General features: G+C 39.8%; 1 protein-coding gene across 1 annotated transcript; it reads left to right on the top strand.

The window, feature by feature from the left end:
• Positions 1-254: 254 nt before the first annotated feature.
• Positions 255-15942, top strand: insig2 (insulin induced gene 2). The gene is made up of 7 exons (XM_085374016.1): positions 255-386; positions 3013-3221; positions 3687-3859; positions 7628-7752; positions 7976-8142; positions 9958-10057; positions 14509-15942. The coding sequence occupies exons 2-7, from the start codon at positions 3103-3105 to the stop codon at positions 14548-14550; spliced, it is 726 nt and encodes a 241-aa protein (XP_085230142.1). The 5' UTR covers positions 255-386; positions 3013-3102; the 3' UTR covers positions 14551-15942.
• The last annotated feature ends 2492 nt before the right edge of the window (positions 15943-18434 follow it).

Raw genomic sequence — 18434 nt, 5'->3', positions numbered from 1 at the left:
ATAAACATTTCGCATGAAGCGACTGTGAATTAAAAACTATATATAAAAACAATCAACAGTTGAAACTATTTCTACAGAAGAATTATCCAATAGATCCTGTCTCTCATCTGTCTCTGCTTCTGCACAATTACAACATCGCTGGCATTCTTTTATAGTCCAGAGCGATTGGGTTAACGTTCCGCACACATCCAATCACATGACGCGTCATTTTTTGCGACGCGGTTACGTCATGCCTTTAAACGCGAACGGCTAGCCGTTCAGCCGGAAGTAGTCACAATAGGGAGAGAAAACTCGAGCTTTTCGTCTGTTTCAGTTCAGTGTTACACGACGAGCAAAAGCCATTGAAATGAATAAATGTGTAAGAACAAGGTGTTTGTCGGCATAAGGTAAGAGCTTGGACCTTAGCCAGTGTGCTATCACGTACACGACACGTTCGTTTTAGCTAACTATTCAGTGCTTACGTACACACAACGAACTTCACGTTAAGCTAACCTACGTTACCTCGGCAGCTGCGTGTTTTCTACTGTTACTATTTAATTGGGTGTTTAGTTGTTTCTTTGACATGTTTTGGTCGCCACCAGGTAGTAAAGGACCGGTAAATGGGGGCTGTGTTAATCGGTCTAACGAGGGCAAAATGCTGCGGCAGCCCTGGCGCCTGCTAAAAATAAAGCTTTAAAGATACGTGGTATGAGTGAACGAGGGGCACACGTGATCTACTGGCTCCCCCGATTCAGCCTTGCATAAAAGACGCTAAAGGTTTCAGTAGTCAAATCAGTACAGTTAATTATCCAGCGCAAGCTCACCATTCATCTGCTCAAACTGTCTGTAGATTGAAAAACGTAGCAGCATCACAGCATTATATTCAGCATTGGTTAATATAGCTGCTGATACATCTGCTACAGTGATATGTAAAAGTATTTGTCCCCTTCCTGATTTCCTGTGTTTGTTTAGTTTTTTTTGTATGTTTTGTCACACTTAAATATTTCAGGTAATCAAACAAATTTAAATATTAGACAAAGATAACACAAGTAAACACAAAAAGCAGTTTTTAAGTGAATGTGTTTATTATTTAGGGGGAAAAAGGCCAAACCTAAATGGCCCTGTGTGAAAAAGTTATTGCCTCCTCCCCGTTATAATGTAAATTAGCTGTGGTGGATCACCTCTTTGGAAAATCGGTAAAAGTGATTGAGAGCCCTCAGCCAAAATATTACAAAGACAGTCATAAAGCTGTGGGACTTCCACGAACCACAGTGAGAGCCATTAAGTTACCCCCAGAGTGGTAATGACGACTCATCCAAAAGACCCCAGAACAAGATTCAAAGAACTGTAGGCTTCACTTGCCTCACTTAAGGTCAGTGTTCATGACTCCACCATAAAGAGACTGGGCAAAATGGCCTGCATGGCAGTTCCAAGATGAAAATCCTTGCTGAGCACAGGAACAGGCTCATCTCAGTTTTGCCAGAAAACATCTTGACGATCCCCAAGACTTGATGCCATTAGTACTATAGGTCTATATAATAATGGATTCTGATTGTAGTTGTACATACAGGCTACTATAGAGCCAACCCACAACAATCTATCTGTAGTTGAATACGACAGCAGCTGCTACTTTGGAGCATTTAAAAAAGCAAGAGCAAGAATTAATCTTTAATTCAGTTCAATTAATTAAATCAGTTACTTTTCCTCACAAGTGTACTGGCACTCCTTTGTGCTTGCATTTTGTGCAGTGCTAGTATTAACAACCATAATAAAGTGCTTGAATGGTAATGCTAGTAAAATTGACCTAGCCTTTCAGGACAGCTTGAAAGCCATGAAGCAAGTTAAGTTTAAAAAAAGTGAAGTATCTATGTTTGCAGGTGCTGCATCTGTCAGTCTCCCTATGTGAGACTTGATTTTGATGCTTTAGGTGGATGCAGACTCATTTGTCTCTTTTCCACTGGTACCCACTCGGCATGACTCGACTCTGCTCGGTTTCAGTCATTTTCCATTACAACTGATTGCCAACTAAATGTGTGTGAAGTCGTTATAGCAACGCGGCTTAAAGTCCCGTGGCATCATTTCTATCTGAGAAACAAATGCGACACAACAATGGAGGAAATCATGGCGATGGTATAGCTGCTGTTCGGTCTGTGGCTTTGTACCAGACTTGGGGAACGTGGTTTTGGTGTTTCTGGAGTCATTTCCCTCGTCAGAGGGTTTCACAAATAGTGGTTTGGATTCTTGTGCAGGAGTCGCTCTCAGAGAGTGCATCCTTTGGAAGCCCCTCCCCCTCCTTTTTTATTTGTATTTTTTTAAACTGTTCCTGAATTGTATCCAAATGTAATATGATCCCTTTTCTGTGGTCACCAGCTCTCCACCAGTAAAACCCACCAGTAACATCTTCCTGTTCCTGCTGATAGTGAAGCAAAGACCTAAAGTCATCACTGTTCTAATAATCACCTCGGCTCTTTGCCTCAGAGGAGAAATGAGCATGCTCGACACAGTTTAACAGCCAGTAACCAAATATCCACATGCATACATGGATGGTGGTTACATAATAGTGTATTAGTTTTAGATACATGAATTCAAGTTGCACAGGTTGTATACATGCAGTCAACCACTCATTCTATCTATATACAGGTCATGGTTTTACAGTCACCTCTATGCATGGTTACTGATGGTACAAGACTACATGAATGAGCACAGATTACAGGAATTGCTGATCATGGAGTATAGTTGGGTGGCTTGTGTTGTAATTACAAACAAACATGGAGTATGTAGACTTTTCTGAACATACACTCTGACTTTTAGTTCTGAAAGATACAGAAAGTTTTAACGTTAGAAGCTGTGTATATAATATCTTACACCATAAATCCTTTAGGTTTAAAAAAATGTTCTAAAACTTACTATGTAAAACCATTAGGTCACCCATTACATGTAGCACCCAGCTAACCTACCTTTTTATGATGTTCTGATTGAAACAGAAATCAGCCTAATTATTATTTTTTTGTTTTGCCTGTTCTTGTTTTTCAGCGTGGTTTGGGATGTCAGTGGAGGACATTGACCACACTAATGTTTAAAGATGTCAGACACCATCTGTAATTTCCTGAATTAGTCTTACGAATGTCTCTAACCTTGACGACGATGAGCGGAAGAACAGTGACCGACGACCAGCAGCAGTGGTCGAGGTCTGGAGAGATGCAGCATTCTCGTGGACCATACATCTCAGCTATCACCAACAGGTTAGCTCTGTGTGCTACAGAAGGTCACCATAAGAAGAACAACAAACTCCCATAGTGCTATTTTTACTGTCTTTGCTGTATGTTACATAGTAAGGTAAATCTTTCATTAGTCTTTTATTCATTGAACATTGTAGCACAGAAACTGTAATCTGAGGCTAAGTTGTCCTGCTAAAACTCAACACTGTATGCAGGTAATCTGGGTGTGACCTGGGTAACAAGGTAGCCAAGTTGTCCACTAATGGTCTGTCCCAGCTCCTTCAGTATACTTTTAAAAGTATTCGTGAGCAAGGTGAAGCCCAATTCATCACTGGTACAATTCTGGTCCAAGAGAGTGTGAGTGTGTGAATGAAGTGCTTAAAGTACAGAGAAAAAAGATCTTTGAGTGGTCAAGAAGACTAGAAAACACAATAGCACCTAAATACCAATCCAGACCAGCATCCTGACGCCTTTTATTTTGCTCTGCAGGACGACCAACCTGTTGATCCGAGGGGCCATGTTGTTCTCTGTGGGCGTCTTCCTGGCCCTGGTGCTTAACTTACTTCAGGTACAGAGGAACATCACCCTGTTTCCCCCTGATGTCATAACCAGTATCTTCTCTTCGGCCTGGTGGGTGCCGCTCTGCTGTGGGACAGCTGCAGGTGTGTGAAACGTTTCCCTTTTCAAAATGAGGTTCAAAAAAATGTATTTTAAGTGGCAGGCGAGATAAAAAGCAAAAGAAAAAGTTCAGATGGAAACCACAAAATGTAGCTAGACAAGAGGTTGTGAACCTCCTGCCCCGGTGCTGCCTGTGTCTCTTTGCCCATCTCCAGTTGCTCACTCTGGAGTTGAAAATGATTTTAACGTCTTTGTTTATCATTGCTGTAAGTAATTCTCGATGTTCTCCAACTCTGTGATGTAGGGTGTAGCTAGAAGTGATACTTGCAACTGAAGTGGTATTTACCTAGGCTAGCTTGCGCTCTAGGATAGCCGCTTCGACGAAAGCTTCGAGTCCTTAGCAATAAACTTCTGCTTTTGTGCACAGTGCTATCAGTTTTTCATTATGACTGGGAAACACTTCAGGAGCTGTGTTCATCAACCAGTTTGAACTTTGTAATAATGTATGGTCTTGTGGACACCACTTTGTCTTGGGTCCTTTTGTTTACTTCCATAACGCTCGAGGAAAACAAAGAGAGAGAAGGCAAATCTAAGCTCAGATAAACAACAACAAATGACTTATTGTGTCATTATTTATTTAACAAAATTTAAGCTAAAATGCAGAGTAAGAAACAAAGAACATCCTTAATGTTTTTATGGTAATCAAGAGGGAAAGAGGCACTGCTGTTGCTCTGAGACTTACCTTTTTTTTTTTTTTGCAGATTTAACTGAATTGTAGAAGCTCTAAGCAGACAGATCAGCTTAGGTACTTAGGCACGAGTACCAGTCCTGGCCTTAAATTTAAATTGATGTCTGCTGTCCTTGATATAGCCTAACATTGCCCGTTACCACATCAGCCGTGCCTGCAACAGTCCAACATAGTGCATCCCTGTACATTTCACAACAATACTTTAAGGTAACCTGTTTAGCCTGCACTACATCTACCATGATTTCCAGTTTATCAGACACCACTGAGCAGGCCTTACCTCTCCTGTCCCGTCTTTCTTACATCTTTCTACATGTCAGAGTGCACTTATCATACACTTTTTTTCTCCTTGGGAAATACACACTCTGTACAGCTCACAGACACACCGTGGTCCAAAGTGGCACTTGTCTATGCTCTGTTTATGCTTGCTCATCTTCTACAATGCTAGCAAGAGCTGTCCTCTAGAAGGTTCTGCGATGGTACTGAGCTAAAATCTCCATGTTGTTAGCTGAAAACGACACCAAGCAGCACACTTAAAATGAGCAAGTTACACAGTAATAAGCAGAATATTTTGTGAGCACTCACCAGGTGCATGATGGTATTCAGTTTATTATACAATTAAGACACACAGTTTATGCATTTTCTGAATGTTAAAACGGTGTTCCACATAAATTTAAAGGTAGAATTCAGCAAAAACTGAAAATATGTTAACTCATGAAGGTCTGAGAGTCTCAAATCTATACATATGTGCGAATACTAGGTATACGCACATTTTTTATTTTTACTATTTTTAATTAAGTTTATGTGTGTGTTTTTTTTTTTTTTTTATTATTTCATTGATTTGTACAAACACAAATAGGACTCAGAGTTGCATGCCAAGCTTTGTAGCCATTCTGTTTCAGAGATACATGCTGATAAATACTCACAGGTGGTAAAATGTTAGATATTTACACCCGCTAGTAATGTTGACAGCCTAACTGATGCTGTGTCACTTTTGTTATAGGGCCCCAATGTTTTGCATCTGCACAGAGATTTTAGTGTCTCTTTGATAGTGAAGGTTATCAAACTAATATGACATCGAAATGTATTTATTGATCTAAAGACAGAAGGTCCCTGAGTCACTGGTTCTGGCCAATCAAAAAACCTTTCAGACACATGCACTAACTGTTAGTATGATGAATTGCAGTGTACTTGACTTTGAATTGGGGTTGTCAAAAAATAAATGCAAATCCATATTCAGATATTAATCAATACTAAAAATGTATATTGATCTTAATTTGCACCCGTATTGATACAAACTGGCTTCCTGTAGCTGACTTCACCCTGCAGACACAGCTGCTCCCACTAACATGTGTCAGTGTTCATGACTGAGCAGCAGTTTGGGAAACATTTCAATAGGACAGTAATGCTCCTGTTTCAACACTGCTGAGTCAAACAAATAATCATTTTCACAATAAATTTGTGATTTTTATAGGGGTGGCTGCAAGATAATAACTCCGAGTTGCTCTCTGATGCATCCATCGGAGTGTGAATGTGTGTGACTGTAGTTAGAAAGCACTAAGTACAGAGAAAGTGCTTGTGAGAATGGGTGTGATTGGGTGAATGTGGCATGTTGTAAAGAGCGCTTTGAGCAACAGTCCATTTACCATTTATATAAAAGCATACTTGTTAGTGCTACGTGGCATTTTTAGAAAAATTATGCACACTATACAATTCAGTTTTATTTATACAGAAACAAATCACAACAACGGTTGCCTCAGGGCACTTTTAACATGACGATAACTGTGCACGCACACACATCATTACATTGAAGGTTACAACATACCCGCCAGGCTTTTGGTTTATTGAAATGCTGTCTTCTGGGTGTGATGCTGCCGATGGAAATGTAGAGCAATGCCTGCTGCTCCCGAGTGGCTCAGCACAGAGCACAACAGCCCGAGGCTGTCTTAATCCCCAGACACACAGCGTCGCCCACAGGAGCCTGTCATTTCCACCTGTTGTTGAAATACACAGTACTTTGTATCCCAGGGGACGGCTTCTGCATTCTGTTGAAAGTGCAGAAATAGTTTCGCTGCTGTAGTAGCTAGGTTAGTGGTTTCGTAGATGCGTGCTGCAATGAAAATAATCTTTTTGTTTTGTTTTTAAAAATTCTAGGTTGAGTTTCCTTGCTCGCTCAGAAATGAACTTATTTTTGCATGCTGTTGTACTTATCGAACCATTATCGTTGGCATTTTTACCAGATTAAATGACAGAAATGGGAACAAACTGGGTTTTGTTGTTGTTGCCCCACGAAAGGAAGACCAAGAGTCACCTCTGCTGCTGAGGATAAATACATCCCAGTCACCAGCCTCAGAAATCTCCAGTTAACAGCAGCTCAGATTAGAGCACAAATAGATGCCACACAGAGCTCCAGTAGCAGACACATCTCTACATGTTCAGAGAAGACTGTGTGGATCAGGCTCTTTTGGTCAAATAGCTGCTAAGAAACCACGACTACATGTATGGTTCCCACCATGAAGCATAGAGGAGGAGGCATGATGGTTGGAGGCTTTTCTGGTGACACTGGTGGGGATTTATTCAATCCCCCAACATGTAAATAGTCATGAAAATAAAGAAAAATCATTAACTGAGAAGGTGTGTCCAGACTTTTGACTGGTAGTGTACATACAAACACGAACCACTGTGACCTGCACACAAATCACTGCACAGTTTATGCTTGTGGATCATATTGTTCTCATTTGCAACACTTTTAAAGCAAATTCCTCTCCATGAGTCTCTGGTGGTTTTGGCTCTTTATTGTTTATTATTGTTACGTTGTTTTCAGGCCCCTCGCTGAACCTCGTTTTGCTACAAGTTTCTTCCTGTTGAAAGGGACGTTTTCCTTCCTACTGTTGCCAAGAGCGTGCCCATAGTGGGTCATCTGATTGTTGGGATTTTCTCAAATATTATAGGGTCTTACGATAATATTAAATCGAGGCTACTGTTGTTTTGAATTGGTGCTATACAGATGCATAATTTCCCTTATCTTTCCTCACAGTATTCTTTTTCCTTTTTTCCCCCCTCGCAGCAATGATTGGGCTGTTGTACCCCTGCATCGACAGCCGTCTGGGTGAACCACACAAGTTCAAGCGGGAATGGTCTAGCGTGATGCGCTGCGTGGCTGTGTTTGTGGGTATCAACCACGCCAGTGCTGTATCCTTAGAACGTTGGTATTTTCTCTGTTTAATAATTTTCCTCTGTACACCACCAGAGTGGACTTTAAATCACGCATTCAAGATGTAAGTAAAGCACAGAGTGTAACTTTTAATTCAAGGAAGTTTGTGTTTAATGACTTACTGGGTAGATGATGGAGCTGTACATTGTGTAAGTGCATCGTAGAGCATTCAGCCTGGTCCTTGACCTCTGCCTGCATCAGAAAGTGGATTTTGCCAACAATGTTCAGCTGTCTCTGACTCTGGCAGCTCTTTCCATTGGCCTGTGGTGGACATTCGATCGCTCCCGCAGCGGCTTCGGTCTGGGAATCTGCATTGCCTTTTTGGGTACGCTGGCCACCCAGCTCCTGGTTTACAACGGAGTTTTCCAGTAAGTTACTCAAACACTAGTTTGCATATTAAGACAATGTGGAGGCTGATTTGAGAGAAAATCATTACAATGACAAATGAATTTGGTAACTCAGACTTTATCATTAAATAAACTGCTGAATGCAATAATGTGAACTCCAAGTGAACTTTGTAAGTAGTTGCACTGGTGTGCCAGCACAGACTTATGGCGAACTCTGTCTGGTGGGCTTCTGTATTGTGCTTATTGAATCGAGTAATGTAGCACACTGTAATCCCTGTTTATAATTTAGTATTTGATAATAAGAAGTTATATCAGCATGTAGTAAGTTACCCTCCTCTAGCTCCAACAGTTGAATATTGACTGGTCCACAGTGATCTCTTCCAGCAAAAGAAAACTGACGCACTTAATATGAGGCACGATATTAGCAGGGCCACGCTGCCTTTACAGCACACAGCTATATCCTCCAGCACAATGACTAATGTTAGAGTATGGGCAGAATGCTAGTATTACTGTGCAAAATTCTTGAGCCACCCATTAGCACTTTATATGCCATAAGGAGACAGACTTTCTTGTAACTTTTAAAGTGGTCTTGAGCGATATTTCTCAAGCGTTCTGAATATGTTTCAGAGGTGTTTTCAGGCCGGTCCATGAACCTGACCATCTGAGAAAGATTTCTTGTTTTGTTGTTAATCCATAACACTGACCTTTAAGTCATTCAAGCATAAAAAGGCACCTAGAGATCGTACCAGTGTGGTGTTGACGTGTAACAGACAACTTGGCACAGAACCAAAGAAATGGCATGCCTAAAAGCTATCTATAGCAGGTGAACAGTACTGAAAGTTATATCATTAAGAAATATGAAAAAAATCTAGCAACAACTTGACACAGATTGTGAGGAAATGTGTCTTGCCCTTCAATTTGTCCATCTACTCTTTGTTCTACTGGATAAATTCCAAATTTAATTGCCTATTGTGTGGTTAACTATTTGTGCATGTTAGAGGTACTTCCACTCTTTGTTGTGGTCATTGTTGGCGTCATTGCTCAAAGTAATAATGTATTACACACATTACACAGAACACTTTTCTTAAATTTAACGCAGTGCCTTACTTACTCCCAGGAGAAAGTAATTTGTTACTACTTGTACACATTACGTTTCTCTGTAAAATGACCTGAAACGTATTGTCTCATAGATATCATTTAATATTATAAACCCGCAGACCGCAGTCCCACACATCAAAACAAATCCCTATCATATTGAGGACACACATGATCTTTCTCTTAGCATTTAGGTATGAACACAAAGCCAACAGCATGAAGCAAAGATGACAACAAGCTCAGAAAACTTAATAACGATTGATTCTACTTAAACAGGTAGAAATGGAGGCCGCAGCCTGACTGGCTCTGGTCTCACTGGTTCTTGGCTAGCTTAGCGTTAGCATGCTCTTTGTGCAGATATTTACAAAGAGCCAAAGTTGTGTTAGCAGCATAAGTTGTTTCTGACCTGGGCACAGTTTGCACTTTATAGGTGTGAATTGAGAACCAGTTTTAATCTCAGCAGAGAACAGAATTAAAGGCAGCCACCATCTGAAGAAGAGTTTCTGCAAAGATCTATCTCCCATTTTCCTCTCAACATATAAAGAAATAACAGGTGGCTCAAGAGTATTGCACAGTAGTGTATAACACTTTCTAAATGACTAGAGATCTTGTCCAGAGACTGGACATTATTAACGATGATGATGATGATGACAAAGCAACCTTGGTTAATTCAAACAGTCAGTTAATTCTGCTGTGTATAGTTTAAAGTGAGTTTCTGATGTTTGCCTTTTCTCTGCCCAGGTACACGTCGCCTGATTTCCTTTACATTCGCTCGTGGTTACCCTGCATCTTCTTTGCAGGAGTAATAACTATGGGAAACATTGGACGGCAACTAGCTTTGGTAAGAAACAAATCAGTTTACATTTACATCAGTTACATTAAGGCTAAGCAGTCACTGCTTCTCAATTCATCAAAATTTTTAGAACATTTTCTGCTCTGATTTGCAAAAAGAATTTATGGTCCAAATTTTGAATCTACAGTACCAGTCAAATGTTTGGACACGCTTTCTCATTTAATGGTTTTTCTTTATTTTTACTACTTTGTACATTGAAGACACCAAATATATGAAGCAGAATATATCGAATTATGTAGCAAAGGAAACAATGATAAATAACTCTAAATTCAATTTCAATTTTCAATTCGATTTTATTTATATAGCGCCAAATCACAAAGACAGTCGCCTCAAGGCGCTTTATATTGTACAGTATAGCCTATAATAATAGATATAGAGAAAAACCCAACAATCATATGACCCCCTATGAGCAGCACTTTGGCGACAGTGGGAAAGAAAAACTCCCTTTTAACAGGAAGAAACCTCCAGCAGAACCAGGCTCGGGGAGGGGCGGGGCCATCTGCTGTGATTGGCTGGGGTGAGAGAAGGAAGACAGGATAAAGACATGCTGTGGAAGAGAGACAGAGGTTAATAACAGGTATGATTCAATGCAGAGAGGTCTGTTAATACATAGTGAGTGAGAAAGGTGACTGGAAAGGAAAAATGTTATATATATTTGATTGCTGAGATTAGCCACCCTTTGCTTTGTTGACAGCGATTAACTGGTTTCACCTCACAGGTGAGCCTGTCAGGGTTCATGGTGGAGTTTGTTGCCTTCTTAATGACGTTGGGACCATCAGTTGTGTTGTGCAGCAGTCAGGTTGGTGCACAGCTGACAGGCCTGTTTGACAACTGTTAGAATTCATATTATGGCGAGAACCAATCAGCTGAGTAAAGAGAAACAACAGCCCATCATTGCTTTAAGAACTGAAGGTCAGTCAGTCGGAAAACTGCTAAAACGTTGAATGTGTCCCCGAGTGCAGTCGCAAAAACCATCAAACGCTACAATGAAGCTGTCTCACATGAGGACCACCCCAGGAAAGGAAGACCAAGAGTCACATCAGGAATCAAAGCAAAGGGCGGCTGTTAGGAAGAATCTAACGTACGGGTTGTACGGAAGCCCCAAACGCAATTTCATTGTTCTTTGACAATGACAATAAATAAATACTTGACTTGACTTAAAGTATGAATCATGTTATTTCTCACTTTTTGTTTACAACATATGTGTTCATTCATAGTTTGTAGATTCTCACTGAAGACATCCAATGTAAATAGTTGTGAAAATGATTAAAACAACAACAATTAAATGAGAAGGTGTGTCCAAACTTTTGACTGGTAGTGTACATACAAACATGAACCAAGCTTCATAATTATTTATTTATTTTTTTAAAAATAAAACTGACTTTTTTTTAAATATAGGTTTAACATTTAAAAGCACTGGTTTGTCCACTTTCAGGCTATTCTTTGCACTTTGAAATCTGAGCCAATGCTTGAGCCAGGCTCTCTCAAAAGCTAAAAATAAAAGCCTGAAATTTTAACAGGTCTTTCTTAACTTTAAAAAAAAAAAAAAAAATCTGAATCTTGGAGAGATGAAAAAGTGTCTAAGTAGCAGTTCAAGTATGAAAAAAGTCCCCTATGGTAACAAGCCGAATTTTGTAATACTGGAAACACCTCAGTCCATCTCAGTGCACATTTTTAGAATATTTTCTGTTAACTATTATCTGTTTAACCATTAAAAAAAGACGTTTGGACGTCCATGATGAATACTGTCATAAACTTTATATATATAAATATATATGTAAAATGTTTCAAGATGCATTTAAAAAGGTTAAAAGTTCTAGTATAGTTTTTATTACACTGAACAAAAATATAAATGCAACATTTTTGTTTTTGCTCCCATTTTTCATGAGCTGAACTCAAACATCTGAAAGTTTTTCTACATACACAAAAGACCCATGACTCTCAAATATTGTTCTCAAATCTTTATAAATCTGTGTTAGTGAGCACTTTTCCTTTACCAAGATAATCCATCCCACCTCACAGGTGTGGCATATCATGGTGCTGATTAGACAGCATGAATAATGTACAGGTGTGCCTTAGACTACGTTCACACTGCAGGTCTCAATGCTCAATCAATATTTTTCGTCTGCTCGTTCACACTACAAATAAAATGTGACAGCAAACGCGCTCTATTGTGAACCCTCAAAGCGTCTTGTGTCAGTGACGTAAAAGACGGATTTAATGCGACATGACCATCAAACAGCAGTCGCTTTCTGAAACATCAGATATGTATCGGATTCAGGACCACATACGAAAGTGACCCAGATCGGATTTGAAAATATCGGATTTGTGCCGTTCACACTGTCACACCATGATCGGATAGATGGGTCGCATACGGTCAAAAAAATCGGATTTGATGCGCTTTCGCCTGCAGTGTGAACGTAGACTTAGACTGCCCACAATAAAATGCCACTCTGAAATGTGTCCGGTGAGTATGCTGGCCATGCAAGAACTGGGATGTTTTCAGCTTCCAGGAATTGTGTACAGATCCTTGCAATATGGGGCCGTGCATTATCATGCTGCAACGCGAGGTGATGGTCGTGGATGAATGGCACAACAATGGGCCTCAGGATCTCGTCACGGTATCTCTGTGCATTCGAAATGCCATCAATAAAATGCACCTGTGTTCGTTGTCCATGAGATACACCTGCCCATACCAGAACCCCACCGCCAACATGGTCCACTCGATCCACAACGTTGACATCAGCAAACCGCTCACCCACACGATGCCACACACGCTGTCTGCCATCTGCCCTAAACAGTGAAAACCGGGACTCATCTGTGAACAGAACACCTCTCCAATGTGCCAAACTCCATCGAATGTGAGTGTTTGCCCACCCAAGTCGGTTACAACGATGAGCTGCAGTCAGGTCCAGACCCCGATGAGGACGACGAGCATGCAGATGAGCCTCCCTGAGATGGTTTCTGACAGTTTGTGCAGAAATTCTTTGGTTATGGAAACAGATTGTTGCTGCAGCTGGTCTCAGGCGATCCTGGAGGTGAACATGCTGGATGTGGAGGTCCTGGGCTGGTGTGGTTACACGTGGTCTGCGGTTGTGAGTCCGGTTGGATGTACGGCCAAATTCTCTGAAACACCTTTGGAGACGGCTTATGGCAGAGAAATGAACATTCATTTCATGGGCAACAGCTCTGGTAGACATTCCTGCAGTCAGCATGCCCATTGCACGCTCCCTCAAAAGCTGCGACATCTGTAGCTTTGTGCTGTTTGATCAAACTGCATATTTCAGAGAGGCCTTTTATTGTGGGCAGTCTAAGGCACACCTGTACATTATTCATGCTGTCTAATCAGCACCATGATATGCCACACCTGTGAGGGGGAATGGATTATCTTGGTAAAGGAAAAGTGCTCACTAACACAGATTTATAAAGATATGAGAACAGTATTTGAGTCTTTTGTGTTTGAGTTCAGCTCATGAAAAGTGGGAGCAAAAACAAAAGTGTTGCGTTTATATTTTTGTTCAGTGTAAATTAGATTAAACTGGAGACTGAGTGTCATTTATAAACTCCACAATTACCAAACTGAGCTACATTTTAAAAAAAAAATAAAAAAATAGTACAATTTATCATATTTGCTCAATCCAGCAGGAAAGCTGAATGACAATAGAACTTCTCTCAAGAGAATATGAAGAAGTGCGTCACCTTTCTGTTCATATTTTGACGACTCAGCACTCAGGCACTTAATTACCTTAATGTGTCCCAAGTTATAGATCCTGATTCATTTTGATGGCAAGTTTTTGTCTGTAATAGTTTTTGAGGTATTCGAACATCAAAAAAAGACAGTGGCTGTGGATGGACAGACCAAAAACATCTGATTTACATGATGATGTTCGCTCACTCATCCAAGTTCATCCAGTTTAAGTGTTGTGATCGCTTTCATGACCACAGGTTGATAAAATGAAACCCCTAGGCACGCAGCCTCTTAGGTCAGCAGTGCTTTTCGTGTTGGAAATCACAGATGCTGTTTTTGCCTCGTCTCTTTCTTAGTGTTGAATCATGAACACTGAACTTAACTGAGGCCTGCAGTTCTTTAGAAGTTGTTCTGGGTTCTTTTGGGACCTCCTGGATGAGTTCTCAGGCTCTTCAGTTTTCTTTTCACATAGGTCCAGAATAGCTTCATCCCTCAAAATTATAAAGTGCACGTTGTATTTACTCGGGTTTGTCTGATATTAAATTCGTTTGATGAAACATGATAAAGTACTAAATGTACTAAAAAAAAAAAAAGGTTGCAAATGCTTTTTCACAGCACTGTATATCGACTGATTAAAGAAGTCACCCAGCCGAGTTACAATGATACATCATGTCCATATTGGTATATTAAAGTAGATGGGCTTTAAGTGGTGTTTTGTGTCTAACAGCTCTCCTTCTCCCCTTGTTTCCAGTATGAATACAAATTCATTCAGGACAAGAGCCATCAGGACTGAGGGATGTCTCTGCTGCATCAGACCTCTGCTCAGAATGACCTGAAGCCAGGTGCAGGTTATCAGCACGGACTACAGCTGGCTGATGAGCCAGTCAGGCCGTTTAAATCGATCCCCGAAATCTCGATCGGCTGCTGCGCTGCATTTTTGACTGGCTCTGTCAGGCCTTCTGCTACCACATGATATCCATGAACTGACGTGAATAATGAGAGTGAAGTTTCTCTCCTTCCTTTCCTTTATTGCGGTTTATCTGTAATAGACATGGATTAGCAGATAAGCAGCCAACATTCAGATCAGCTTAGATGTTTGCTCCCTTGGCTCGATTGTGCCAAACAGAATCTGTGGGATCTGTTTATTTATCTGCCCTCGTCTCATGATTCTTCCTCATCTGTCGTATATTGGTGGGGAACACACAGCCTAGTGAACATATCCAGGATGCATCTATGTACTGGACTTCTTTTTTTAATGTAATTACCCATAATCTACTTTTAGATCTTCTTCATGAAGAGATGTTGACAGGTGCTGGTGCTAAGGAAACAGGATGTCCAGTGTTCCCCTGTAGTGGGTACATGTAAGAGCCCATTATTTTGTGCATTAATATGTACAGTATCATCAGGTCAAAAAACACTGATGTCTTTGGGTTTAGGGTTAGAAGTGAGCAACACATTTAGAAATAGAAATTCCATCTATAAATGAAGACTATGGTGTTAATTAGTTTAAAACTAGTTACTGTTTTTTATTTCAGGGAGGAAGACTTGGCCAAAAGTCTTCCTGCTGCCTTTTAGTTCCCAGCTCACTTTGAATGGTGTTGTCCACCTAATGCATGACAGCAGATATGGAGTAACGGTGATGGAACTTCACACTGAATCAAATAAATTCTCTCTGGTCAAACTGGTTTTGCTGTAAGGAGATTTTCTGCTTCTACCAAAATCTGTTTTTTTTTTTGTTTTGTTTTTTTTCATTGTGAAGAGTGACTTTTGTAAAATAAGCAGTCACAAACCTGTTTGTGCAACTCATCATTTCATTGAAGGATGAAATGAACAGAACCTGTTTAGGTCACCACACATACAAACTGGTTCCAGTTTGGTTGGCATGCAACAAAAGAGTTCCTTTCACTGTAATAAAGTCCATTCTTCCCCAGCCACACTCAGTTTTCTGCAACTGCACCACAAACATTTCTTAGTGAAGCTCAATTGGGAATCCAGCATCCAACAGCATCACACTGATTTCTTAAATCCAGCTTCACACATCGTTAAATCTGACAGTTTTTGAGAGCTTGGCTCCACAGTGATGATTAGCCTTTAGTGTTTCATTTCCACTTTAATGTGTTTTTACATGTTTACAACAACACAAACTGGTTATTAGTAATTAGAGTCCCCTCCCCTTCTCTTATTTCTTATTAATCAACTCATCAAAATCCGTCTGTGAAATGCTGTTCATGCTCGTTGATCTACAACACTGTATGGTTGAGTCTTAAGGCTGATGATGATTTGTTATGTATATTGTGGTTTACTGACCCACAGTGAAAACCAGGTGTTTAGCAGTTTTAAAAGTCTTGGCTGTGTTTGTTCAGCGGACACATGCAGGATAACAGCCTGTGTATCATTTGAGGAACAGTTTAATGACAGTGATAAATGCTTTTAAGTGTAATAAGGCCAAATGTATCCAGTGTTTTCTAAGATCAATGTATTTGTTTGGTTGTTGATGTTTAATGACATCTTGTATTTACAAACATTTGAGCACTTTGAATTCCCAGGAAGTTTAACTGGATTCAAAGTCATAAGTGAAGGAAAAACTGAACATTTGAAGTTGGTTTTGGCCCATCTGACTGCTTTTTGGCTCCATGTAAAATATACATTGTATATTATACTTGCATAGTTCAAGAAGTATTTATGGGGCATTGTTTTTCTGCTGTTTTTCCTTGTTCAGTCTTTCCATCAGTCTAATATTCAAAAATGGTGAAATTAATGGTCACGGGGAGTTTCCACGTGAAAAATAAAGTAAATTTTCTAAACACTATGAAACTTCCTTTTATACTGATATAGCAAGTAATATTGGTAAATGCAATCACAAGCAATAAAAATAGTCTAACATGTACATGAAAAGGGCTGAAATTTAGCACAATTTTATTACAGTCAGTGGAAATTAATGTGAAGGGAGAAAAGTGTCCACAAGTGACAAAGTAAATGACATGATCAATACAGCAAAAGGCAGAAGACGATGTCTGAAAATCCAAACGGAAACACAGAAATGTGAGAAACATAACGTACACACAAACTAAGGCTTCAGATGGGGGACTAAGGAAACGCCACAGCTGAGGCAAAATAACAGGAGAAACTAATCAAGTAATACAAGACGGAGTAAACATTAATACCTGACACAGGGGATAATAGGAAATGTGGGCTAGAAAAGGAGACAGAGGGAAACAGAAGACCAAACTACTGGTGAAACCCTCCCTCCCCCAAAAAGGACAACCTGTGCAAACACCCAAACCAGTCTTGTTTACTGTGGTGACTTCCACAATCCAGCAGAGACCAAAGACGGATCTCCACCTTAAGTAGTAACTCCAGATGAGCTGATTGCAATTGAGAAATGTAGACTGTATTGATATTGCACCTTAAAATCTGGAAGAAATAGAAATTAACCTTTTACTGTTTGGGAACACAAAACTGTAGACATAATCACCTCAAACTCCAGATATTAGCCCAAACGAGTCCATTTGTTTAGAGCGTATCTGTAGGGATAGAAATGAATTTTTACTGTACTATAAGTAAATAGAAAACAAATGGACTGAGATATTACAGAGATCCCCACGTATAGTTTTGTCATGTTTGAAAAAAGCGACTCAAAACAAGTTAAGAAGGCCAACAGCACTTTAATCGCTTTTATTGTGAAATAACATTTGTACTTCCTTCTGTGCTTGCTGCAAAGGCGCACTTGGACTGTGTTGTATGCAGTGTAAACCGTGACCTTTGCAAGGTAAAATATGCAAACTTTGACCTGTTCTTTTCAGAACCGTGCAAACAGGCTTATTCTGTGTCTTGTAAAAACTCCAAACATGTTCATTAGGGCTGCAACGATACACAAAATTCACGGTTCGGTTCGATACTTTGGTGTCACGGTTTGATATTTTTTCAATACAAAAAATGTTCATGCCTTTTTAATTTGTCATTTATTAAAATTATAAATATATATTTTAACTCAAAAGTACAGTTTTTAAATTTAATGTTGCTGAAACAACAAAGTAATAAAATAATAAATCTATCTGAGAAATCACTCATCTTTGGAAAAGAGAGTTTATTACAGAGAAATGGCTCTTTCAAAATAAAAGCAATACTATACGCTTCTTCTGGGCTATATTCTCAGCAGCATATTAAACATATCAGGTCCCCATAAGGAGAATCCTGTGCTAACGGCTGTCTAAATGACTCGGGTAAAGTTTGCAGCATGTGTGCTTGTTGTTTTTGTCTGCTTCCACTTGTCTTTGCACTAGGATGATGTCAGAGTAAATGTGCAGTCATATTCGTTGTGTTCCCACTAGTGCTGTCAGCGTTAATCTCGTTAAAATGACATTAACGGCATAACGCGGCAAATCTCCGTTAACGAGTTACCGCAGTTTCAGTCCAACTCACTGTAAGTGAAAGAAGATTTTCAGTGGTTTGACTGTATTTTAGTATCACAACCAAACTCTTAATTGTCCCACTGTTTGGAATATTTAATAAGATGAGCTCACAGGTTTGAGTGGCTTTAAAAATCTGAAACTTATTCACAGCTCTGCAGCTCATTAAGTGGAGATACTGCATATCTGGCACTAAAGCTGCATACAAACTGTAGTGCCAAAATTGCTAATATAAATTGCTAAAGTGTTTGATACTAATGTGGATTAA

This window comes from Diplotaxodon limnothrissa, linkage group LG16 (assembly GCF_057381915.1).
Source record: "Diplotaxodon limnothrissa isolate DT_005_m linkage group LG16, D_limnothrissa_male_GT1.1, whole genome shotgun sequence".
NCBI lineage: Eukaryota > Metazoa > Chordata > Actinopteri > Cichliformes > Cichlidae > Diplotaxodon > Diplotaxodon limnothrissa.
Note: the sequence above shows the minus strand (reverse complement) of the source record. Positions and strands in the feature narration are given on the sequence as shown.